Source organism: Paroedura picta, chromosome 4 (assembly GCF_049243985.1).
Source record: "Paroedura picta isolate Pp20150507F chromosome 4, Ppicta_v3.0, whole genome shotgun sequence".
Classification (NCBI taxonomy): domain Eukaryota; kingdom Metazoa; phylum Chordata; class Lepidosauria; order Squamata; family Gekkonidae; genus Paroedura; species Paroedura picta.
This window is the reverse complement of record NC_135372.1, coordinates 29,151,679-29,177,302: the sequence shown is the minus strand read 5'-3', so window position 1 is coordinate 29,177,302 and position 25,624 is coordinate 29,151,679. Positions and strand designations below refer to the sequence as shown.

At 50.5% G+C, this 25,624-nt stretch overlaps 1 protein-coding gene and 1 long non-coding RNA gene across 6 annotated transcripts in view; one reads left to right on the top strand and one right to left on the bottom strand.

The window, feature by feature from the left end:
• CELF5 (CUGBP Elav-like family member 5) overlaps positions 1 to 25,624 on the top strand; it is a 68,328-nt gene that overhangs the window by 17,508 nt on the left and 25,196 nt on the right. For 3 of the 5 annotated variants that reach the window (XM_077332117.1, XM_077332115.1, XM_077332120.1), the window contains one exon: positions 21,068 to 21,119. In XM_077332117.1, coding sequence (XP_077188232.1) covers positions 21,068 to 21,119 — 52 coding nt within the window. The remainder of the gene's footprint in view (positions 1 to 21,067; positions 21,120 to 25,624) is intronic. The other 2 variants (XM_077332118.1, XM_077332116.1) reach the window with 1 other exon arrangement.
• LOC143835039 (uncharacterized) lies at positions 1,152 to 25,624 on the bottom strand. Its single transcript, XR_013229973.1, has 3 exons — positions 25,386 to 25,624; positions 6,208 to 6,279; positions 1,152 to 1,609 (listed from the first exon to the last, which is right to left on the bottom strand). It is a non-coding gene; the product is annotated as an uncharacterized LOC143835039 (long non-coding RNA).

Genomic DNA, 25,624 nt, shown 5'->3' with positions numbered 1-25,624 from the left:
CATCTCGCACTGGGGACCCAAAACGGTCCCAGTTGGGGGTGCTTAGTTCCTTGAAAGGGAATCAGCCTTGAATGGCTGGTCTCCCTCCTCCCCATCTCCAGTCCCCCCCCTCCTGCCATCTGAGTCTTGAAACTGGAATTCCATCTATATGCTCCCAGGTATGTTGGGGGAGAATAGTGATGAAGTGTGCTTCTATTAAAGATTTAGACTGATCAGTTTGATGAGGTTATCTTTATTGTGCGGGATTTTAGATGTGAAACTGTTGTAAGCTGCCCCAAGAACATTTTGGAGAGGAGCAGCCTAAAGGTAAAGGTAAAGGTATTCCCTGTGCAAGCACCAAGTCATGTCTGACCCTTGGGGTGACGCCCTCTAGCGTTTTCATGGCAGACTCAATACGGGGTGGTTTGCCAGTGCCTTCCCCAGTCATTACCGTTTACCCCCCAGCAAGCTGGGTACTCATTTTACCGACCTTGGAAGGATGGAAGGTTGAGTCAACCTTGAGCCGGCTGCTGGGATCGAACTCCCAGCCTCATGGGCAAAGCTTTCAGACGGCTGCCTTACCATTCTGCGCCACAAGAGGCTCTTGAGGGGCAGCCTAGAAGCCCAATAAAGAAAGAAAGAAGAAAAAAATCCAGTTGGATTTGGGAAATCCTTTGTGCTCTGACTGATCGGCCTCCCAACACCCCCTCTCTTCCTCCTCCTCAAAAGAGCTGATGTGATGTGGTGTTTAATGTCAACCTTGTAAGGGAATTGGGGTTTAATGTCAACCTTGTAAGGGAAAGAGCATTGCAGAATCCTTCCACATTTAGAATTGAAGTGAGTGATGGGCGGGGGGGGGGGGGGTAGGAGGTCTTCTGGGTGGTGGTCCCCAGTGGAATGCCATTCCCCAGGTATATCTGACAGGTGCCTCTTCTATTTCCCCATCAGCCTCTGTTGAAAGACCAGTTTAGGTAATTCCATTTGTGACTTCCAGCTGCCCGTCTGTTTCTCTTGCGCTGGTTGTTTCGGTTATCATCTTCTCTTCTTTCATGGGAAATCTTCACTGTGCTTTAATTACCATCAGTTGTGCAGGCCTTGGGGGCCTGTCATGGTGAGAAGAGGAAGTCCAAATGTTTTAAATAGATGAAAATTTTAAAAATAAATCTCAGTAGTTTGGAGATGCAAGACATAGGCCAAGTGATATTCATGCCTAAAAGTAAAGAGATAATTTTTTAATAATATTTATTTTGTTAAAAAAAAAACCCTGCAAAGAACAAGAAGGGGGGTGATCAAAGTCCAGCAAATAATACATACACACACACATCATATATCATATATCATATATCATATATCATATATCATATATCATATATCATATATCATATATCATATATCATATATCATATAATGTAGAAACACAAATATAACAAAGTGGCATATCTATGCATATGTTTCTAGGGAAAATATCTAATCTAATGATGATGAGAGCCATTCAGTTGTGTCCGAATCTTCGCGATTCTGGGGGCCATCTGTCTCCATGTCTTTCGATCTTGTACCACTTCTTTGAGTTGTCTCCATTCTGATCATGTCTAACCGCCATGTTCTTTGTCAGCCTGGTTTCCGACCAGTCCTAGCAGAGTTGGATCAAATGATATTATTATTATTTCGATTTTTATTTCCTGCCACTCCCAAGACTGGGTCCTGGTGGGTTACAATTGTCCACAATTAAAAACCCTGATAAAACCCCATTAAAATTAAAAGGGACATAAAAATTACAACACATAAATCAAGAAGAAGAGTAGGTTCTTATATAGAATCATAGAATCATAGAGTTGGAAGGGCCCATACAGGCCATCTAGTCCCAACCCCCTGCTCAACACAGGATATGCCCAAAGCATCCTAAAGCATCCAAGAAGAGTATGTATCCAACCTTTGCTTGAAGACTGCTGCTTTTCCCTACCCAGAGCGGCTTACAGTCGCCTTCCCTTTCCTCTTCCCACAACAGACACCCTGTGAGGGAGATGAGGCTGAGAGAGCCCTGATATCACTGCTCAGTCAGAACAGCTTTATCAGTGTTGTGGCGAGCCCAAGGTCACCCAGCTGGCTGCACGTGGGGGAGCGTGGAATTAAACCTGGCTTGCTGGATTTGAAGTCCACACTCCTAACCACTACACCAAGTTGGCTCTCGAAACATGGCGGTAAAAATCCACTACATCCCCCCCATAAACATCATCCAATGGGGAAGTGGTAAGAGGAGAGCCACTGCACGGCACCTTGGGACACCAATCAGATCTTCTACTCAGACCCTGGCCCCAACCATAGACCTGGTGGAAGAGCTCCAATTTGCAGGCCCTGCAGAACGTAGAAACTTCCCACAGGGCCCGCAGCTCCTCCGGGAGCTCATTCCAACTAGGCCGTGGCCCTAGTTGAGGCCGGGCCGGGAACAACCAACAAATTAGTACCTGCAAAGCTCTGCGGGGGGCATAAGGCAACAGACGGTCCCTCAGATATGTGGGTCCTAGATGGCAAAGGTCAAAACCAAAACCTTGAACTGGATCTGGGCCGCAACCGATAACCAATGCAGCTGCCTCAGCACAGGCTGGATGTGGGCCCTCCAAGATGTTCCTGTGAAGACCCTAGCTGCTGCATTCTGCACCAGCTACAATTTCCGGATCAAGAACAAGGGCAGGCCCACATAGAGCGAGTTACAGAAATCTATTCTGAAAGCGACCGTCGCATGGATCACTGTGGCCAGGTGTTCAGAGGACAGGTAGGGCGCTAGTAGCTGTGCCTGGCGAAGGTGGAAAAATGCCTGGCAGGCTACCCTCTTGACCTGTGCCTCCAGAGTCAGTGAGGCATCTATGGTAACTCCCAGATTCCTGGCTTGGGGTGCAGTTGTAAGTTGTGTCCCGGCCAGGGTGGGTAGGTGTGCTTCGTTTCCAGCCCTCCGATTTCCCAGCCACAGGACCTCCATCTTGGAGAGTTGCGTTCCAGATGACTTTTCTCAAGCCATTCAGCCACTGCTTCCAAACATCTGGCAAATAGTTCTGGGGGGGAATCCCGGCAGCCATCCATGAGGAGATAGAGCTGGGTGTCATTGTCCTATTGATGACAATCCAGCCCAAAATTCCACCAAAGTAAGTGCGCCTGAGTTTTGTGGTTTTGCCTTCCAGTAACATATCAGGCTTGATGCTCTCTAGTATTTCCTTGTTGGTGATTTTTGCTGTCCATGGAATCCATAGAAGCCTCCTCCCGCACCAGAAATCAAATGAAATTTTTTAGAAAAATATCTCCATACAATTGTCATCTATGGTGGTCATCAAGGATGGTGGTAAGCAAGGTTCAGTGCCCTCTTTTGCTGCTTATCTGTGTTATATGCTGAAGGCACAACTTCCGCCCCCCCTGTCCATGGATACGGAGAAGGAGAAGAGGTTTCTTCCTGAACAGGGTGGCCCTTGGGATCACATCCATCCTGCTTCTGTGCAGAGAAAGAGACACTGTTCAGATTGGTCTCACCAGTGCCAAAGCAGGAAGAGCCCTTGGGGTGAGATTCTAGGTGAATTGGATACAAATCCTCTACTCCACCCATTTTGCTTGCTGGTTAAACATGAGCTGGTCACCTGCATTGCAGGGCTGTTGTGAGGGAAAATAATTTTTTTGACAAGCAGCTTCTCAGCTATTATGTGGACCACATTTCATGTAATGGCCGGCTGGTGAGGGCTGTCCCTGAGCCCTGCCAAATGCGCCACCACTGCTGCCCATCTTCCAAGGTCCATCCCCACTCTCCTGAGGGCGGGACTGAACTCAGAAGATCGGCGGCGGCAACGCAGCCACTGCCTGGGCCCCTGGGGGTTGGCACGGCTGCTGCCTCGGCCTCCTCCTGCCACTTCTGCCGTGCTCCCTGGGGAGGGACTACTGACTTCACATCCGTAGCCGTTTCCATTTTAGGGGGCACGCCAGAAGATGTGTTCCACATCAGTCAGCTCCTTTAGAGCTCCTTACAAGAAGGGCAGGATAAAAATGGACGAGGGGAGAGACAGGGACTGCGTGTGGCCTTCCTTTCTCCCAATGGGGGTAGGAAGCGCTGTCAAGGGGCAGGTGTCATGGCGACTCTTCCGGGGTGTTCAATGTAGGGTTGTGCACTCCGGCGCACTTCGGCCGCTTCAGCAATCACTGAAGCCCAGAGCGGCCAGCGCCACAGTGTGGAGGGGAGGGGCAGTGCCGCCATTTCAGGCTTCAGTGATCGCCAAAGCCGCCGAAGCGCACCGGAACGCACAACCCTAGTTCAAGGTTTGCCATTTCCTGTGTAACAATACTGGATTTCCTTTGAGTCTTCCATGCAAATGCTGCCTAGGGTTGTGGCCGGATTATGGCACGCCCTCATTGCGTTTCAAGACAAGAGACGAACAGAGGTGGCCTCGCCAATGCCTGTCTCTGGGCAGGGACCCCGGACTTCCTGGATGGTCACCCACCCCATATTAACCTGAGCAAGTGTCAAACAGAGCTGGTTTGCCATAGCCCTCCTCTGCACAGCATCCTTAGATTTCCCTTGTGGTCTCCCACCCTAGGGCTGACCCTGCTTAGGATATGGCAAGGCCGAGCTAGCATGGGCCGTCCAGGCCAAGATTTCCTTCCCAGAAGCAAAGAGAAACGCCTACAATTCTTGCAGAGCTACAACTATAAAGCCAAGCATATCTGTAATAATGGTAAAAGGTAGCAGAACACAGCTTTAACTGTAGGGTTTAACTCCATTAGCGCATTATGCAATAGATAAGTAGTGATTTATTAGGAAAATGGTAATCACGAGGTATGTCAACATCAAAGAAAAGAAACCAGGACTGGAGCTAGGAATGGGCATTGCTGGATGGTTGCTGAGACTGGAAAGCCCCAGAAGGCAGATCACCAGCCCTCGACTGTGGAGTAGCAGCAGCCACAGTCCCTGGTCGTCTTTCCTGGGACTGTGGCCTCCCCCAGACCTTCTCGCCATCAGCCGGTGCAGCAGAAGCCATCCCTTCTCCTCACTCCTCCTTCCTTCTCCTTGTGATGGGTGGCAGGTTGCCAACTGATCACCTGCTTACTCATCAACTCACCTGCCCAGACCAGGGGATAAATAAGCCAGTGACTATGGCTTTTGGGTGAAGCGATGCCAGCCCCAGGTGGGGCATGGGGATCCCCCAGAATCACAGCTCATCTCCAGACTACAGAGATCGATTCTCCTGGAAGAAACAGCTGCTTTGGAGGGGGGACTCCATAGGATTGGACCCTACTGAGGTCCCTGCCCTCCCCAGACTCTGCCTCCAAATCTCCGGAGGTTTCCCAACCTGGATCTGGCAACCCTGCCCCCCATCCCCTGCCAGTGGCCAGGGGGGACCTGGCAATCCTATACGATTGAGGCTGCTGGCCAGAAGGGAATGGAGGAGGAGCTGCATCTGGAGGGCCAACCACAAGGCAGAGGACCCTGCTGGGTCAGACCAGTCAAGGTCCATCCAGTCCAGCCTCCTGTCTCACACTGTGGCCAACCAGTTCATCTGGAGGGCCAACAATAGGACATAAAAATCGAAGCCTTCCCCTGAAGTTCCAAGAGCAGGCTCCCTCCCTGATGATCAGCAGGCAAAGACCTACAGCTGTACCCCCTAAAGACCCTTCCTTCCTGTGCTCAGGATCAGATGTACTCTCCTGTCCCTCCCACGCCTCACCTAGGAGTCCTGGGAAGAAGAAGCTCTCCCTCCCTCCATTCCAGGTACCTGCTTCCTGGCCAGGTCAATTAACATGTGAAAGGCAAGAGGAAAAAAAACCTTCCTTTTGAAATAACAAGGGAGGCATTTCGTCATGTTGAGCTGCAGCTTGCTATCTGATCCAGAAGCTTCAACTGGTGCAAAATGCAGTGACCCGACTCCTTATTGGAACTGGGTAGAGGGAGCACATTCGACCCATGCTCTCCCCGCTGCACTGGCTCCCAGTGGAGGACCAAATCAGGTTCAAGGTATTGCTACTTACCTTTAAAGTCCAAGATCTAGTGCCATTCCTGCAGTTATGCAACATTTTGTAGAATTGTATTGTTTTGTTCCTTCTTTTAAAGCATCAGATAAACTTTCTCTGTACTGTGTGAATTCTTGTCAAGAAGTGTTGTCCTTTCACAGTGGTTTTTACTCTTTTGTACACCATCAGGATGTTGGCAATCCTACTAAACACAGAATGATTTTTTTTTTCCGTGTCATGCATCCCTACCTTTGAATGGGGATGCTTCCTGAATTCCATTTGGCAGCCTTTTCCCCTTAAAAACAAAATTAAAACTCCTGCCTGGGAATAAAAAAACAAACGTGAAATGTATTCTTCTTTTTGGCAAAAAAATGAATACTACAACATTCCCCCCCTCCTTTTCCTATTCTTCCACTCCCCCCCCCCGCAATTTTATGTTATTTGCACCTCTTTGGGAGCGTATGAAAGGAGATGTGGCACATCCTTCTGGAATATTGAAAAGCTTTGTTCTCCCTTCCCTGCCTTCCAGTTTCTCTTAGCAAGAGGTTTTTAACTTGCCCAGGTGTGTGATCACAGCTGGCTGCTAATAACCCTCTTCAGCAAGGGCTTGTTAAAAGCAGAAGCTGTTGAGAGCTGTCTTTGCAACTGCTTGCAGGAAGTAATGTAGAATGATCATGACCAGAGGAAAGGAAAGAGCCAGCCGGGCATGCTCCTGAGTTCAGTCCTGCTTTTCTGGTCCTTGGTCCCTGGCAAATCATCGTCTGTATCATGCCTAAGGGGCGGAAACACAACTGACCTTTCACTTCCATCTGAACAGTTGCACTGTTTGTCAAAATTCCATCACTGTCACCTTCCTTATGGCATCATGAAGCTGAGGCAAGGAGTGGAGGGAGGGACCTGGAAGTTCAGGTGTCTCTTTGTCCCCTTGCCTGAGTTTTTAGAATTTAAATCTGTGCATGAATTTTGGGTTTATGCTCACTTCGGAGCTGAACTTAATGGTGTGGGTCAATTACATTCCCCGCACCTCCAGTAAGACAAAAGAACTTATGGGTGTGCATAGGCTGTTAACTTCTTTTCTGGAAATGCTGAAATCTGCACAGTGCTAGGGGGAGGTGGGGAAATCTGCACTTTGGACCATGCTGGCTCACACTGGAACCAACCTCACCGGCCTGTCTTTTAAAGGAATGGAGCACGTTATGTCCCGGGCGGAAACCCCTTGTGTCGCCTGTTAGCAGATGCCGGAATGGAAGACCCTCCCTTGCCCCGGAACAACAGAAACCAGCCCTGGGCAGCTGGGGCTGTTTCCGCCCTCCCAGGAGTGAGCCAGGGTGGTGGCCCCAGGGGTCTCCATTGAGTGAGGAGGTGCTGATGGAGAAGAGCTCCATCCGTGGCTGACTGATAATCATGTGCTGACGAAGTGGATCTCCACTAATTGAATGTTCTTTTGTTGTCGAGACGTGCATGGCTGGGACTCAGGCTCTCCGGAGCTCCGCTGTGACAAGAAGGGCCTCCCCCCAGTTTGGCTCCAGCGGCTCAGAGGCCTTAATTAACTTCATGGTTCCCATGGCAATGGCGGGCACCTTCTGACAAGTCGGGGCTGATGGGGCTTCTCTTTTGGGACTCCCCAAACCTACGTGATGCTGGGGGGTTGGGGTGGAGAATTGAAACAGGCGTGATCCCGGATTCCGAGGCCAGAAGAGGCTGCGGTCCACACCTTGTGTTTTGTGCCAGGAGCAATGCACGAGGATTTTGCCACCTCCGCCACTTGGAGAATGCCAACCATTCTACATTGGAAGTGGTTAAAATGTGGAATTTACTGCCAAAAGATGTAGTGATGGCCACATGAATAAACAGCTTGAAAAGGTTTTCATGAAGTCTGTTAATGTGCTGCTAGCCGTGGTGATTGACGGGAACCTCCACATTCAGAAACATTAATCCTCTGAATCTCAGAGCCAGGAGGCAATACTGGGAGAAGGTCTCAGCCTCTACATCCTGTTGGTGGTGGTCTGGAGGAACTGGCTGGCCCCTATGTGATAGGGGAGGCTGGACTGGATGGACCCTCCCTGGTCTCATCCAGCAGGGCTTTTCCGATCTTTTCAGGGTGCTGGACAAGATGGACCCACTGGTCTGATCCAGCAGGGCTCTTCTGAAGTTCTTATAAAGGCCTCAGCATCTCTGCCTTGTTGTTGCCCCTACAGATAAACTGGTTGGCCACTGTTTTAGATGGGATGCTGGACTAGATGGACCCTCACTGGTCTGATCCAGCAGGGCTCTTCTTGTTTTCTGATCAGAGGATGGCCTCTGTCTTTGTGCCCTGTTGTTGACCTTCCAGAGGAACTGGTTGGCCAATGTATGAGAGGGGAGGCTGGACTGGATGGACCCTCCCTGGTCTGACCCAGCAGGGCTCTTCTGAAGTTCTTATGAAGGCCTCAGCCTCTCTGTCCTGTTGCTGGCCCTACATAGGAACAGGTTGGTCCCTGTGTGAGATGGGAGACTGGGTTAGATGGACCCTCACTGGTCTCATCCAGCAGGGATTTTCTGATCTTTTTAGGATGCTGTACAAGATGGACCCCTGGTTTGATCCAGCAGGGCTGTTCTGGTGTTCTGATCTGAGGAAGGCCTATGTCTTTGTGCCCTGTTGTTGAGCTTCCAGAGGAAGTGGTTGGCCACTGTGTGAGACAGGAGGCTGGATGAGATGGACCATCGATCTCATCCAGCCGGTTTCTTCTGATGTTCTGATTGACAGATCCAGTCAAGCCATGAGTGCCATAGGAGGGTACTGAAATTTCTCCTGACAGTGCCCTTAGATGCCAAATTGGCAGTGGGGGCAGGCAGCATGGCCATTCCTTACTGGAAGGAGGCCAACTCAGTATAGAGGCACATGCAGGGGTGCAACAAGCACCCTTCTCTGGAGGGGAGGTAGTTATCCTGGTGCCCAACGGCAACAGGGAACCTGAGTGATTCAATGATTGGATGATTCAGCCATTCCCAAGACAGAGATGGTATAAAACTACATATTGGTTTGAATGGAGGTCAGAACAGGGAGTTACGAAGAAATACAACAGGCAGGCTTCTCCATGGATCTGTCGTTCTGCCGCATATCCACCCTGAATGATCCAGTGCAAAGATAAGATCTGAATTGCCTGTCTTCAGGGAGGTTGTCTAGAATGCACAGGCGTACGAAATCATTCAGAGCCACAACAGGCGACCTCCTCTGTAGCTTCTGCTCACAGAAACTGTTGATTATCTAATTCATTTGTTCCCATTGGCTTGTGGAAGGTCTCTGCAGCAGAAGGGCAAGCAATGTGTGCGAGAGAGGACTCAGCTGAGAACAAATCAGCGTCTTGACGCTCACAGCCTCAAGGCAGGAAATCAAGACAACACGGAAAGACACGCGTGGCTCCAACAGGGCCTGCGACACGTCCGTTTTGAGAACCTCCCTCCCGGTGGGTGTCCTGCCAAGACTTTCCTAGGAACAGCATCCCCATAATTGCTATGATCAACCAGGCCTGCCCCCACCTTGTGTGGCTGTGTGATTTTAATGCAGTGTAATGGCTCTGTCTTTGCGGAGAGCCGAGTGCTTCTGACTGTGGTCGTCTTGGGGCGGCCATGATCACGGAGCAGAGATGACGTGTCCAGGCTTGGGACTGACTCTTCACAATCATCGGCTCTTGCTGGTCCCCTGCCCCTGACAAAGACTCCTTTCTGATGCGGACAAAATGGAGAGGATGATCTGGGGCCTGAGGACCCAGCCCTATGAGGAAAGGCTGAGAGACCTAGGAATGTTCGGCCTGGAGAAGAGGAGGAGGAGAAGGGGCAGGAGGGATCTCTTGAAAGTATCTGAAAGGTTGTCCCTTGGAGAAGGGCAGGGAGTGGTTCCTGTTGGAAGCAGCGGAGAGGACCTGCTGGAATGATTTGAAACTACATGTAAAATCGTACCAGCTAGATAGGAGGGGGGGGATCTATAACAGAGTCATTCAGCAGTGGAATGGGCTGTCTAAAGAGGTGGGGAGCGTCCCCCTCACTGTCGGTCTTCAAGCAGCAGCTGGACAGCTCCTTATCCTGGATGGTTGAGGCTGATCCTGCCTTGAGTAGGGGGTGGGACTAGATGGCCTTCGTGGCCCCTTCCCCTTCTAGGATTCTGTGAGTCTAGTTCAGCAGTGAGGAGTTCAGTTCCTTGAGGAGAGGGCTGGACTAGATGCTTGTGTGACCCCTTCCCACTCTATGAATGTATAACTGCTGATGCTTCATCATCATCTCATGCAGATAGAAGCATGACCAATCCCCTGGGATGGATGCACAAACCCTACCCTTCTCCGCTCCTCTTCCACATGCAGGCAGCTGGGTGACCTTGGGGTTAGTCACAGTTCTCTTGGAGCTGTCCTGGGCGAACAATTCTCTCAGAGCTCTCTCAGCCCACCTACCTCACAGGATGTCTGTTATGGGGAGACAAAGGGGAGAGGAATGGGAAGGCGACTGTAAGCCGCTTTGAGCCTCCTTCGGGTAGGGAAAAGCGGCATATAAGAACCAACTCTTCTTCTTCTTCTTCATAGGTGTTTGTAAGCCACTTTGGTATTCCTTTGGGTAGTGAAATATAGAAAACCAGCTCTTCTTCTTCAGTTGTGGCTCTCCACCCATTCTCCCTCCAGCAGTCTCCAGATGTGCAAATGTTTGCCAGATGTGTGCTCAGATATTGGATGACTGCAACCAGCTTTGATTTTAAAATATGATTGTTGGCATTAAAAAAAAAATAAAGTCCTGATCTTTAATGTTTAACTGATTTAGATGGCTTAGGCTACCCCAACGGTGTCAGATCTCGGAAGCTAGGCTGGATCGGCCCTGCCTATTATTTGGATGGGAGACCACCAAGGAAGTCCGGGGTGGCTACCCAGAGGCAGGGCAGGGCAAGCCACTTCTGTTCACCTCTTGCCCTGGAAACCCTGCAGGGTCGCAGTATGCCAGCTGCTACTGAATGGCCATTCCCACTGCCATGTTGTCCTGACTTGTATGGCCTGATCTCATCAGATCCAGAAAGCGAAGCCCTGCTAAGTGCTTGGAGGGGAGACCACCCAGGACTTCCATGGCCACCGTGCAGAGGCAGGCAATGTCCCACTGCTTCTTGCCTTCCCATCCCTGTGGGGTTGCCATAAGGGACAGCCTTTGCCCCCACCAACACATAATGCTTGACAACGTCATAGGTGCAGTCCTAAGCATACACTCGCCTGCATCCACTGAAGTCAGTGGGCTTGTAAAGGTGTAACTCTGTTCAGGATGGCACTGGAATAGCATCAGAAGAGACGTGCTGGATTGGACCCAAGGTCTGCCATATCAAGAATCCAGCCCAATAACAACAACAGGGTGTAGAGGCTGAGGCCTTCCCTTGAGGTTGCCTCCTGCCTCTGGGATTCAGAACTTTAATGTCCCTGAATGTGGAGGTTCCCTTCAGCCCCCAGGACTAGTAGCCACTGATAGTTCTCTATTAATCTAGCTAATCCCCCCTTTAAAGCTGTTTATCCTTGTGGCCATCACTACAAACTCTGGCTGAGAATTCCACATTTCAATCACTCTCTGTTTCAAGAAGCATTTCCTTTTGTCTATCCTGAATCAGGGTGCCCTGGAGGGAGGTGAGGAAGGAGGAGTTTTCTGGCCACTCTCTCCATAGTGGTATGCGATTGGTCCTCTGGGATCACTTGATCCCCAGGGCCAAGAGGATTCTGACTGGTGAGCAGAGCATCTGGCCATGAAATGTCTCCACCCAGGAAGGTGCAGAGTTGTCCTTGCTGCGTGTGGACCAGGGGAAGTCAAACTGCGGCCCCTCCAGATGTCTATGGACTACACTTCCCATGAGCCCCTGCCAGCATTTGCTGGCAGGGGCTCATGGGAATTGTAGTCCATGGACCTCTGGAGGGGCCGCAGTGACTACCAATGGTGTGGACTATTGGCCGACTCAGTTCACCTGCCCAATCCACTTGATGATGATGATGATGATGATGATGTCAGCCATTCAGTCGGGTCCGACTCTTGGCGATCCTATGGCACAACTGCCGCCATGATTTCCAATTTTGCACTGGTGCAAGACTGGTGCCCAATGGTTCGGGGCAGGTGATAAAGCAGAGATTTCAGGTGGAGGTATTGCATAGCACGGCTATCACTCACCTTGGCAAGAAGGATGCTCCACAAGGAACTGTCACCTTACTCTTTAATGGTCATTTAAATATTTTACACTTGCCGCCTGTGTAGCTTCTTAAATCACCCACAGCCACCTTTGCCTTGTGGGGGATTGGGGTGTCTTTTAGGATCAGCAGGTGTGGCTGCAGACAGGAAGAGCTAGGCTTCCTGCTTGGGGACAGGGCTGAATGTTCCTGACTTCGTGCCGGTGTGTGTTTTGTCTGTGTAGCAGTGGCTTCCAAGCTGTCTTTCACGGAGCCCTGGAATTCCTTGGAAACTCATTGGTGGAACCTCTAGATCAGTGGTTCTCAACCCGGGGGTCGCTTGGCCTTTCCCGAGGGGTCACAGCGTTGGCATGACACTGGCTTCCTCTGCGCTACCTCAGAGCTCACCTTGTCCAACCCCCTACACTGTGCACAACCATGCAGGATCCATACTCATAATTCATGACAGAGTCATGTCGGAGAGACCAAAGCCCTGCCCAGCTGCACAAGGCAATCTCTTAGGAGGGAGTTGATAGCTTGGTGGCACAGGCAAAAGGCCTCAGATTCTGGTTTGGACTTCTTCAGGCAGAAGAATCCCAAACGCAAACTCAGAGAGGTGATAAGCGATGTGTGAGCAGGTCACCACTTTACTCCTAAGTAACTGCAGGGGGTCCCAGGAGGCAGAAGGGTGGGGCAGCTCTCTGCCCTTGGGATCCCCCCTTGATCCATGGGGATAAACTTACAGGCAACTTAAAAGCAGTCTGCAGGATTTTTCCATCTTGTTACCGGTTCCGCTCACACACACAAATGAAACTGAGCCAGACCACTGGTCATTCTGGGGGCGGCACTGTCCGCTCAGATGGACAGTTGCTTCTCAGGCTGAGACCTTTCCCATCAGTTGACCCTTTTAACTAGAGATGCTGAGGCTTGAACCTGGGACCTTGGCATGCTCTATCACTGAGCCACAGCCTTGTTGCCTACCTTGCAGGCTGGTTGTGAGGGCATCTGCACTATGGAGGGCATATACACCGCAGCACGTAAGGGCTCTTAGGCCTGCTGTTTATGAATAAAATGGGCTTGAGATCCGGACACCCGACACGGACTGTCTAGCTGTGCCATTCCAGAGAACACTGGGCAGCCCCCCCCCCCCCACACACACACTACAATCATATGGTGGCCACATACTGGCAGGGCATCTCTCTTGGCATCTTTGGGCTCTGGCAAGGCTTTCTGGCAGCCCCGTGAGCTGTGATTGGCTCCAATATGCTTTTCGGTTTCTGTTCAATAAGACGGCCAATTTCCAAGCGGACTATCCTGCCAGCCCATTTTGGAATTATTGGCAAGCCTATCCTCTGTCCTGGCACGCTGCTCAATAAACCTGCGGATCCAAAGCTGCTTAAGTCGGAGGAAGGCTACAAACTTGTGCAGGGGGTGGACTGGATGACCCTGGAGGTCCCTTCCAACTCTAAGACTCTATGAATTTTACTGACTATAGTGGCGGGATAATTGTTGCTGCATATCCTTGGAAAGGTTTACAAAATGCTTCTGCTTTCCCATTGCTTATTCTGCAGGGTTTTCCACTGACCATAATTTATTCTGCATTTACTTGAGGTGGGCATGGGCATAGAGTAGGGGTAGTCAAACTGCAGCCCTCCAGATGTCCATGGACTACAATTCCCATGAGCCCCAGCGAATGCTGGAGGGCCACAATTTGACTACCCCTGGCATAGAGTCATGAGGCACAGCAGTTCTGGGCTAGTCTTAAGGACTGGAGACTTGGTTTTAGAAAAAGAACACCCAGGAAACTAGAAGGTCTCAGAAATGTTTCATATTCTTTTTGCAAATGCAGTCTTGGTCTGTATCAGCAAGAGGCATGACGTCAAAATCACAAGATGTCATAGTCACACTGTATACTGCATTGGTTCGACCGCACCTGGAATATTGTGTGCAGTTCTGGAGGCCTCACTTCCAAAAGGACGTGAACAAAATTCAGAGGGTGCAGAAGAGAGAGGTGAGGATGATCCGGTGCCTGAGTGCCAAGCCCTCTGAGGAAAGGCTGAGGGACTTGGGAATGTTCAGCCGGGAGAAGAAGAAGTTGAGAGGGGACAGGATGGCTCTCTTGAAGTATCTGAAAGATTGTCACTTGGAGGAGGGAGGGGAGTAGTTCCAGGTGGCAGCAGAGGATAGAACCCTCAGCAATGGATTTAAACTTTAAACTGTGTGTAGAATGGTACCAGCTCGATATCAGGAATAATTTTTTAATAGAGTGGGACTAGATGGCCTGTGTGGCCCCTTCCCACTCTAGGATTCTGTGGGTCTAGTTCAGCAGTGGAATGGGCCGCCTAAGGAGGTGGTGAGCTCCCCCTCACTGGCAGTCTTCAAGCAGGGGCTGGACAGAGACTTATCCTGCATGGAGCAGGGATTGGGACTGCATGACCCACTCTAGGATTCTGTGAGTTTTATTGTCAGCCACTGATTTGAGGGCTAATTTTTTCAGCATAAATCAAAGGAAATGAGTTCTATTTTAAATATCAAATGGAGGGCTAAACTAGGAGTTCATGCCCCTAGCCAGTGATGGGAGTCTGCCCATCAGAATGAAACATGCCCTGCCCCTCCACGAATTCCTTGCTTTAGTGTTTTTAAATGGGAAATCTCTGACCCTTTTTGTTGAGAATATAGGAGGGGAAATGCACCTGGGAAGGTGGTATGCGAAGGAACAGGCAAGAGGGCTAGAGATGAGCTGGTTACCCTTTTCCGACCAAATTAATTCCCAGTGGCTCTGTCCCCTCATCTCTTTTGTTCTTCCGTGTTTGTGTTTCTCCTGTTTAAAAAGTGATGTGAAAACAGTGAGCAGAAACCAGTATTCCTATCGACACTGCTGGGGGAGGGAAATTGGCCTTAGGGGTAGATGGAGCTATTCGGGGGGGGGGGGGGGGATCAGGAAAAACAGATGCCTGATTTCACTCAGTCTGGCATCTGTCTCTCATCATTAATTTCAAGCCTCTGAGCACATGCAGAGTGCCTTTAACTCAGCACTGTATAACTAGAGTCAGGATCCCATCCTCACCTCCTGATAAAATGGGATTTGTGCTAAAGAATTGGAGCACCACAGTTTAAACCAGGGGTGGGCAAACAGGGGCAGGGGCTCATGGTAATTGTAGTCCATGGACATCTGGAGGGCCACAGTTCTGCCCACCCCTGGTTTAAACTCTAGGACCTGTCACTACGACATTTAGGAAAATACTTCCCTGCAGAAGCCAGAAGGGACATGAGATACCAGTGGTCTTAAACCTCTCGGTGCAGAAAAAAGGGGAGAATTTGAATAAATCTGAGCCCAGAAGATGCAAATGTGCTTCCGCCCTCACTGCACAGAAGCCACATCCTGAAACTTTTAACATGTGGCATCAGAGGGTGGATTTCTGTTTGGAGAGAGAAGGGTTTCCAGGCAGATATAACTTGGGATCCTCTCATTTTAGTAATTAAAGATTGACTAATTGCTTTCTTCCACACACCTCAGCTTTCCTGGCAGGGTTTTTAATATTACTCCCCTCCCCCCCCAACACACACATAGTCTTTTTCCTGCAGCCTCTCTGGGGAGGAGAACGGCAGGTGTGCAGATTGCAGTCCACCAAGGACTCCTAAGCAGGCCCTGAGAACTTTTCCCTTGCATGCTGAAGATGCAAGGCTTCGCCTGCATGTCCACAGGGGGCAAGTCCATTCTGCATTTAGCACACGCAGTTAATACCCGTGTTACGATATTCTTGTAGCCGATGCCTTTCAAGCTACCCCACAATACCACTTGGGTGATACTAAGAAGTGCAATCCAGGTGGGCTGTCCTGTTGGCCTGAAGCATGCTGCTGGCAGGGGCTCATGGGAGTTGTAGTCCATGGACCTCTGGAGAGTTTGAGTCCAGTGGCAGAATTATGCCCAGAATTAAACTTTGTTGGTCTTCGAGGTGTCCCTGGATTCAAATGTTAGCCTAGAAGGGTACTGAAGTAAGGATCCCATCTCTTAGCCTTGTCATCCTCAGCAGGCCACCTGAACCTTTGTGCCTCCTGGCCATATGGGGGAGGGCAACCAGTGGGAAACACCTGGAGCCAGGAGGAGGGCAGGGTTTGGGGAGGGAGGACCTCTCAGCAACCATTTTCTTCCGGGGAAATGATCTCTGTCACCTGGAGATGAGCTATAACTGCAGGGGATCCCCAGCCCCCCCCCCCCCCTGGAAGCATGTGAAATCTGCTTTGACAAATTCCTGGAAATTTGGGGATGGTGCCTGGGAAGGGAGCGTAGCAGAGAATAGGGTTGCAGCCATTTTCTCCAAGAGAACAGGTCTCTTTAGTTGCTCTGCTGTTGTGGTTAAGAGTGGCGGCCTCTAATTCGGTGAGTTGGGTTCGATTCCCCACTCCTCCTCCACATGCAGCCAGCTGTGGGACTGTGGGCTAGTCACAGTCCGGTTAGTGCTGTTCTCACACAGCAGCTCTGTCAGCGCTCTCTCAGCCCCACCTACCTCACAGGGGGTCCGCTGTGGGGAGAGGAAGGGAGGGCTGCTTTGAGACTCCTCCAGGTAGTGAAAAGCATGGCATAAGAACCAACTATTCTTCTAGTCTGGAGATGACCTGTAATTCAATGGGATCCCCAGGTTCCACCAGCAGACTGGCATCCCTAGCAGGGAGTCCAGGCTTTGAAGCCAGCATTTTCTGCAGGGGAACCGATCTCTCTTGCCTGGGTCTATAGCGGGTCATTCCAGGCCCGTCCTTGGAGTTGGCAACCTTATCACCATAATGTATCTGACGGCGGGCCTGGCACAGCCTGCGGAGTCCCTCCCCTCTTCCCCTCCCCTTATTCTGCCGCTTTTAGCCTGACTGAATCCTGTGCCTGGAACGGGGCTGAGAGCCGAAAGAGCATCCGAATGCGTGCAGCCAGGCAAGGCAGAGAAGGAAGCAGCTTTCGGCTACCCCACTCCCCACCCCCACCCCGGCGGCTGCCTGCGTGATCCATTTTTGGCAAACAAAAAATAGATCAACTGTTCATTGTGAAGGGGGGGGGCATATGAATGCATCATGCACTCCCCCCCCCCCCTTGAGCTTGGCCCTTTGTTCGGGCTTTTCCCACAGCACCGCCGCAAGAGAAGAGGGCCAGCTTGATTTAGGCTCTCCAAAGTGATCAGATGGCATTTTGGCCTTGAAGCTGGGGGTGGGGTGGGGGCTGCTTTCCTACCTCTGAACAGCCCGGAGCGCACAAGGAGGGCCCTTGGAGGAACCATGGGGGTCTTCTGGGGAAGGCCTGGAGACCTCCTGGGATTCCAGCTGATGCGAGGGATGCCAACCTGGGGCTCCTCTGGGATTCCAGCTCATCTCCAGACTGCAGAGATCAGTTCCCCCTAGGATAAACAGGCCCTTGGAGGGTGGACGCTGAGTCATGGTACCCCATTGTGGTCCCTGTCCTCTTCAAATCTCCAGGAATTTCACAACCTGAGAGTTGGCACCCCTAGATAAGGTGGCAGTAGATTGCAGATAACGGCAATGCCGGTCTATGGGTTTAGGGACTGAAATGGGGGCTTAGAGGTTTGGATGGGTTTTTGTAGATGGGTCTTGATGCAAAAGGCACAAACACAACATCCTCCCTCCCCCCAATAACAATAGCCTAGATGAGGCTGACATGTCTGAAATTGCTCCCTTCCACACATGTACTAAACTTCCTCGGAAGACCCTCTGAAGCAGCTAATCTTGTCCCCCCCACCACCTTCCTGCCACCCTCCCCCCTCCCCAAAGCCAAGAGAAAGGCCCCAAGAGCCAGTTGCCATGGAAACCACAAATGTCAAATTCCGAGTGGCGCAGGGCTGTTGCCATGACAACACTCTCCCCCCCCCCTTTAACCCAAGTGGAGTGACAAGCCAACTGGGAAGGAGGTGGCGAGGGGGGGGGGAGACGGGCAGCTGAGGGGGTGGGCTTAAGCGACGGCGGTTGTCGCAAGAGATGCGTTTCCTGGCCGAGGATGCCGCCTGCTTTCTGGTCCCTGTGCTTGTTTTTCTTTTTTGGAGAGAGGCTTGCTTTAAAAAACGTGCATTGGGCAGCATCCCAAGGCCCTCCAGGTTGCTCTAGAGCTGAAATCTCTCAAAGGGAGGGAGGAACCCTGTGCATTTTGGGCTCTGTGCACACATGCGCAGATATGGTCATGGATGTAACATGTTCCCTGCACACCCTTCCCTCTCCCTGTTTGGCTTCTCTAGCAGCAGATGCTGCCGGCTGTCTCTAAGCCTTGGCGATTCTTTCCTCTTTAATGCTATTTATGCACTGAATGGGCTCATGTCACACGCACACACCGCCACTGCCCCTGCTTCTTGCTGCTGCTTTCCACGCGGTTTACAATTCAGATTCCAGGAGCCAAGCGAGGCAATTGCTGGCCACAGCCTTCGTCAGGGTCCTGAGCCCTTCCCAGGCATTGTCCTTCTGTGCTCCTCTCGACAGTCTTGCAAGGTAGGCCAGGCTTAGTCTCTCCACACTGTATACAAAAGAGTGGAGACACGGTAGATCCCCCAACATCTTTTTGGGGTGGAGCGGAGGTCAGATTAATCTGTAAAATGCAGCACACAGGACTTCATGAATCTTTCTTCAGCTACCTTTCTCGCATCTGATCGCACAGTAACCCTGTGAGGAAGGCTAGGACCAGAAAGAGAGAGAGCTGCCACAGCCTGCGACCTGCCTGGATAGAGACTGGAACCAAATTCTAATTCTGTACTCTGATCACTGCATCACTCTGTCTCCCAGAAGCCAAGAACCTTCCAAGTTTTGCAGTCAAAGTGGCATCCTTGGTGCCCACTGTTAAATCCGTGCGTTCGAAGGAAGCCAAGACCACAGGGAGTTCAATCAGCTCTTTAGTAGGAGCTCCGCATCGTGGTACAAGAGGCACAACTGAACTGAGAAATCCCTGGAGAATCCCAACTTATATACAACTAGTGTTAATTCCTGTTGTATCCAGGAATGCAACGGGCGCTAGAGCCTGGGGGTGGGAAGTGGAAGGCGGGAATTCTTGTCTTTGAGGAAATGTATGCTGTTTATGGTCCAAAGCAGGGGTAGTATATATCCATACACACACACACACACACACACACATATATACATATATATATATACACACACACATACACATATACAGACATACGCATACACATACACACATACACACATACTTACATATATACATATATATATACACATACACATATATACACATACACATACACATACACATACACATACACACATATATGGATATATATATGGATATATATATATATAAGGATGGCAGGGGCTCATGGGTATTGTAGTCCATCGACATCTGGAGGGCCACCGTTTGCCCACCCCTGCCATAGACCCTCCAGAGCAACCTTTTCCGCCTGGGGAACTGATCTCTGCCACCCTGGATATTAATGCTGTGAGACCTCCAGGTCATGCCTGCAGGTTGGCAACTGCGTCCAAGAGTGGGAGTACTGGGTGCACTGAAGACAAGCTCATTTCCACCGCTGAATGCCAGAGGTCGCGGGTCCACGCCATCTCACGCACCTTCCGCATAAGCACGTTTTATCAGGAATTGCACCCATTGCCTCCGTGGTATCCTGAACCCCTACTTCATTGGGGCACTTTTCTGGGTCGACGACACCCCGTTGTTACTTGTGCTGTGCTTGTTGTTTCTCCTCTCTGCTTGTTTAATCTGTTTTCGGTTGTGTGCTTCTCAGACACCATCCCAGGAATCCTCACAACCATCCTGTAAGGTAGGCCACCATTTTGCAGGCAAGAGTGGCTGAGGGAATGGTGGCTTGACTCCAGGGGCATGGCTCGACTCAGACACGATCGAGAACCGTGGTTGAGGGTGATTCTGGCTTGTTTGTGAACTGGGCCTGGATGGTCCTTTGCCTCCACGAAAGCATATTTGCTCTTCTTCTTGGCTTGCACTGCAGGGTTGGTGACGTCAGGGGATCAGCCTGCATGCCTCTGTTTGCATATTATGTCAAACCATGGTGCAGACCTGTTACTAACCCAGCTTCAGCCCATGTTTTTTACAGACCCCAACTAACCATTGTGGTATTTGGTTCATGTTCAGGCAGGCACACTAACCGCCATCAGCTTAATGAACCCCTGAATTCAACCTGACTGATAAATCATCTCCAAATTGTGGTTTCCCGTCTTGGTTTGACATAACTAACAGGGATTCCTGGCAAGGCACACTTTGAAGGATTATACCAGGGGTAGTCAGACTGCGGCCCTCCAGATGTCCATGGACTACAATTCCCATGAGCCCCCGCCAGCAAACTCTGGCAGGGGCTCATGGGCATTGTAGTCCATGGACATCTGGAGGACCGCAGTTTTGACTACCCTTGCAATAAACCTGTGTTGGTCTTAAAGGTGTCCCGGGACTCAAACTTGGTTCAGTTACTAGTAGAGCTATACCTATTTTCTTCCCTCCTGACATTTTGTGTCACTTCCTGTGGCAGACATCTTGTGGTTGGACCCACCAACCTGTGCCAGAAGAACTCAAAAGGAACTTTAAACGTTTGGGAAGCTCTGGGCCGTGTTCTTCTGCTTGCCATAGACTGACTGATTCCTGGTTTCTCACTATGTGTGAACCAAATCGAAGCCCGGTTAATCAACCAACTTCAAACCATGGTTTAGAATTCCGCCCAGCCTAATCAAAGCATGAGGAGTGACTCACATCCCAATCAAACCCTAGTCTAATGAACCCTGCTTTTTGCGTTCTGTCTGAATCGAATTTATGGCTAAATTCAGCTTGGAATGAATGAACTCTAAGGCATGTGCTCTCAGTTTTACAGGCAATGCGGCTACAGGTGCTGCATGAATGAAAGTGGAAAAGATGTAGCTGGATGATGTGACCCAACTTTTAAACATTTGATTTCTCTCTCTCCCTCTCTCTGTCTGTCTGTCTGTCTCTCTCTCTGCAGATGGCACGTCCAATCCAGGTGAAGCCAGCGGACAGTGAGAGCCGTGGAGGTAGTTGTCTTCTGTCCTCCTTTGTCCTGTTACCGTAACCCCGCCTTCTGCCACAGAGATCCACATGGTTATTGGTTAGACAGAGTGTCACATTAGCCTCTGAGCGAATCGGGTTTGAATCTCCACTCAACCGTGGAAGCTGATTGGGTGATTTTGCGCTGCTCTAGTCAGCCACAAAGGGCAAAAAGGAGAGGAGAATGACAGTTTGGGTCTCCATTGGGGGGGGGGGGAAGGCATCAATGAAACAGAAATGTGAAAGTTCTGGAAATTTTGAAGCTGTGGGGAAAAATTGTCCGTGCCCTACACATTTTCAGAAAGAAACCATTTGGGGGGGGGGGGTTTAAAAATGCATTATTAGTACTCTTTGAAGAATGAAAGTCACTTTGTTACTGTGGGAACATAAAATGCAGTGTGCGTTAGTTGGCTTGGCGTAAAAGTTTCTTAGGATCATGGAATCGGGACGGCCCTCAGGAACTCACAACTACCTTCCCACCCACAGTGACTCCAGTTTCATGGCCAAGAGATCCCCCCACACACACACACACATCCAAAATCTCCAGAATCCAGCCTGGCCTGGAGGAAATTCACCACAGTGGCGATTAGCAGTTCCCTGGGTATGCAAGGAAGGGCCACAAGAGACAAACACTGGCACATCCTTTGCAGCTCACCCACTCATTTCTGTCAGATTACTATTTAGCGTCTGCTTAAAAACTTCCAAAAGAGCCTCTTGTGGCGCAGAGTGGTAAGGCAGCAGACATGCAGTCTGAAGCTCTGCCCATGAGGCTGGGAGTTCAATCCCAGCAGCCAGCTCAAGGTTGACTCAGCCTTCCATCTTTCTGAGGTCGGTAAAATGAGGACCCAGCTTGCTTGCTGGGGGGTAAATGGTGATGACTGGGGAAGGCACTGGCAAACCACCCCGTATCGAGTCTGCCATGAAAACGCTAGAGGGCATCACCCCAAGGGTCAGACATGACCCGGTGCTTGCACAGGGGATACCTTTTCCTTGACCTTTTAAAAACTTCCAAAGAAGGAGAACCCACCACCTCCCGAGGAAGCTTGTTCCACTGAGGAACCACTCTGTCAGGAACTTCTTCCGAATGTTTAGACAAAAATTCTTTTGAATTAATTTAAACCAATTGGTTCTGGTCCGATCCTTTGGGGCAACAGAGAACAACTCTGCTCCATCCATATGACAGTCCTTCAAGTATGGTGGCCTAGGATCACTGTGGGGGCCTATTTCTCCTCAGTCTTCTCTTGTGAGGTAAATAGTGCTCAATGAGGCAAAATTGTATCACAACGGAGGGATGGGAAGGGCAGCCGAGGATCACTGTAGAAGAAGAAGAGTTGCTTCTTTTATGCTGCTTTTCCCTACTTGAAGGAGGCTCAAAGCGGCTTACAGTCGCCTTCCCTTTCCTCTCCCCACAACAGACACCCTGTGAGGTGGGTGAGGCTGAGAGAGCCCTGATATTCCTGCTCGGTCAGAACAGCTTTCTCAGTGCCGTGGCAAGCCCAAGGTCACCCAGCTGGCTGCATGTGGGGGAGCGCAGAATCGAACCTGGTATGCCAGATTAGAAGTCCGTACTCCTAACTACTACACGAGTGGTCCCCGACCTTTTTATCACTGGGGACCGGTCAACGCTTGACAGTTTTACTGAGGCCTGGAGGGGGGGGTAGTCTTTTGCCGAGGGACGTCCCGCTGGCACCCCTGACTTCCTGCTGCCCACTGGGGGGCGCTGCCAGCAGCAGCTGTGCAGTGCCATGCCAAAGGGGAGCCCCATCCATGGCGCCGCCAGAGAGCACCAATGGTGAGCTAGCGGCAGAGTGGCAGGGCAGCCGCCAAGGCAGCAACCGGGGAGAAGGATGAGGAGGATCCGCGGCCCGGTACCGACTGATCCACGGACCAGTCCTTGTCCCCGGACCGGGGGTTGGGGTCAGCTGCATTAGGGACCCCCTAAATACTAGAGAGGTGCTCTGGTGTAGTTAGAGAGTTGGAGAGGGGGTCTAGGAGATCTAGGTTGGAGACCTTTCCGTGGAAGCTTGCTGGCTAGCCTCACACTCTCAATCTAACCTACCTCACAGGTCAAGAAGGGTGCCCATGTCAGTCTGTCTGGAGCAGGAGAAAAGAGTCCAGCAGGACCTACAAGGCAAACACAATTTGAGGCAGGGAAGGAGCTTTCCTTGGTCCCAGCTCACTTCTGAATGGCCCTAAATCATGTAGAGGCAGCATGGTATAATACTGGAATGGCCGAACAGAGGCTCTCCAGATGTCCATGGACTACAATGCCCATGCCAGTGCTGGAATTGTAGTCCATGGACATATGGAGAGCCATGTTATTTTGATTATGCTCCTCTCCTCAGATTGTCCTTAGCAAAGAAGAGAGATGTCTCGCCCCAAAGGAGTTACAGCCTCAAGTTCAGAAGGGATGTTCAGGCACATCTAGGGGGTTTGTCACATGCTGCTAATCAACCCTCATTTTGACCTAGCCTACCTTATGGGGGGTACTGTGAGGCTAAAAATACAGGGGTGGGGAGGAATAACCGGGAATCTGAGCTTCTTTGAACAGCTTGCATGGTTTTTCCCCCGGTGATTTTGTAATGGCCTTCCTTTTGCACTACTGTTATTTATTTGTGTGGTTTTATAGCTTAATCTTATTTCCTTGTGTTTTTATCATGTGGTTGCTAAGCTGCCTCAAGGGTTCCATGAAGAATAGTGGGATATTTGTTTGCTTGATATTTATCCCACCGTCCTTCTGAAGATCTCCAGGCAGTGTCTGTGGCACCCTCATATCATTCCTTTTAACAGCCCTGTGAGCTAGGCAAGGATACAGGAGAGCAATTGTCCAGTGCAGGGATTTGAACCCAGGTCCCTCCCCCCCCCCAATAAAATTGGTCGTATGCAGGATTGGAGATGGCAGAGGAAGGGGAATAAATCCAAGAGGCAAATCTCTGCTGAGAGAAGTCAGGGCTTCTGGAGCACAGTCACTTTAAGGGAAGCCTTGCAACCGAGAACCAGGAAGTCTTTGAACTGACGCCCTGGCCAATCAGGGAAGACTGCTTTGCTCCGAGGCAGTGAATTAAATTGCAAAAAGGAGACATCTACACATTTTCTCATGGTGATTTTTGAAATATCGAGGCTTATATCCACTCCAGGGCAGAGTCTGCACTTACTTTCTTTATTCCATTGTCAATTCTGTTGAATTCAGATCGCTTTGAACTCGATTCTTCATCTCCCCCCCTCCCCATTGAAACAGGAAAGTCTTCTGCATGTGGTTAGGGTATTTCAGAAGGGGGTGGGGAGCCAAGCCTCTTTCTTTCTTTTCTTGAAGGGGGGGGGGAAAGGAGCCAAGCAGGGAGCCTCTTTCTTTTCTTGGAGGGGTGGGGGAGAGGATCGAAAAAGGCAGAGGACGGAGGAAAAATCCAGGACCGATAGAAATAGAGAGAAATTGGGGGCTTCTCCTTTAAGGCAAGCGTGTCACATGACCAGGTGTAGCCTATCAGAGGTTCTCTAACACGGAGCTTTCTTTCCCAAATGGATATTGAGGATTAAAAGCACTCTGAGATATTGCACACTAAAGGTAGGGTCAATCCTTCTTGATGCAGAAGGAAATTTTAAATCGCCCCAAATCCAAACGGAAATCGCATTCTGTGTAGAGGGCAGGGACTGAATCGATCTGGGGTTGGAATAAAAGCTCCGTGCAGTTTACACCCAGGATATCGCAGGGGAAAGGTTGGGTCGCCATGAATCAATCATGCATGTTGCAGAGGGAAAATGTAAAGCGCCCCAAATAAAAATGGAAATCGAATTCAGTGTAGACGGGAGGGATTCATTCGAACTGGGAGTGGGTAAAAAGCCCCGTGCAGACTACACCCTGGTTACTCCTGGGAAGGGAGACCACCAAGGAAGTCTTGCATAGTGCAGGGGGTTGGACTAGATGACCCATGAGGTCCCTTCCAACTATATTATTCTATGATTCTGTGATTCTAAGTCCAGGGTTGCTATGCAGAGGCAGGACTTGGCAGACTACTCCTCTTCTGCTCTAGCCTGGAAAGCTCCACGGGCTGACCGACAATCAGCTGCAAATAGACATCACTTTTCACCACCTCTACTGTTGCACTTGCTAAATTGTCACTGCCCCAAAAGGGATTCTTAACCCCAAGGAGTTCCAAGATCAAATGACTGAACAAGTGGGGCAGTTAGCCTTCTGAGAAGGAAGTCCTGCCCCAGTGGTTCCCCCACCTCCCATGACCTTCCTGATGAATGCCACTTACCCAGTGAGGGAGATTCATCTGCTCTCCATGGGCCCTGGAGTGGGTGGGTGGCCTCCTGCCGGCGAGTGAGGCAACGTCCCTCTCCTGGCATTTGGGTGGAAGCGCTTGGTAGTCCTGCCAGGCGCCTGTGCAAAGGACAGACCTCACTTCCCTCCCTGCTTGTCAGGAATCGCTTACAGATGGGCCAGACTTGGCAAAGGCGGGCGGGAGACAGACAGACACGCACGGACTGTGTTTTA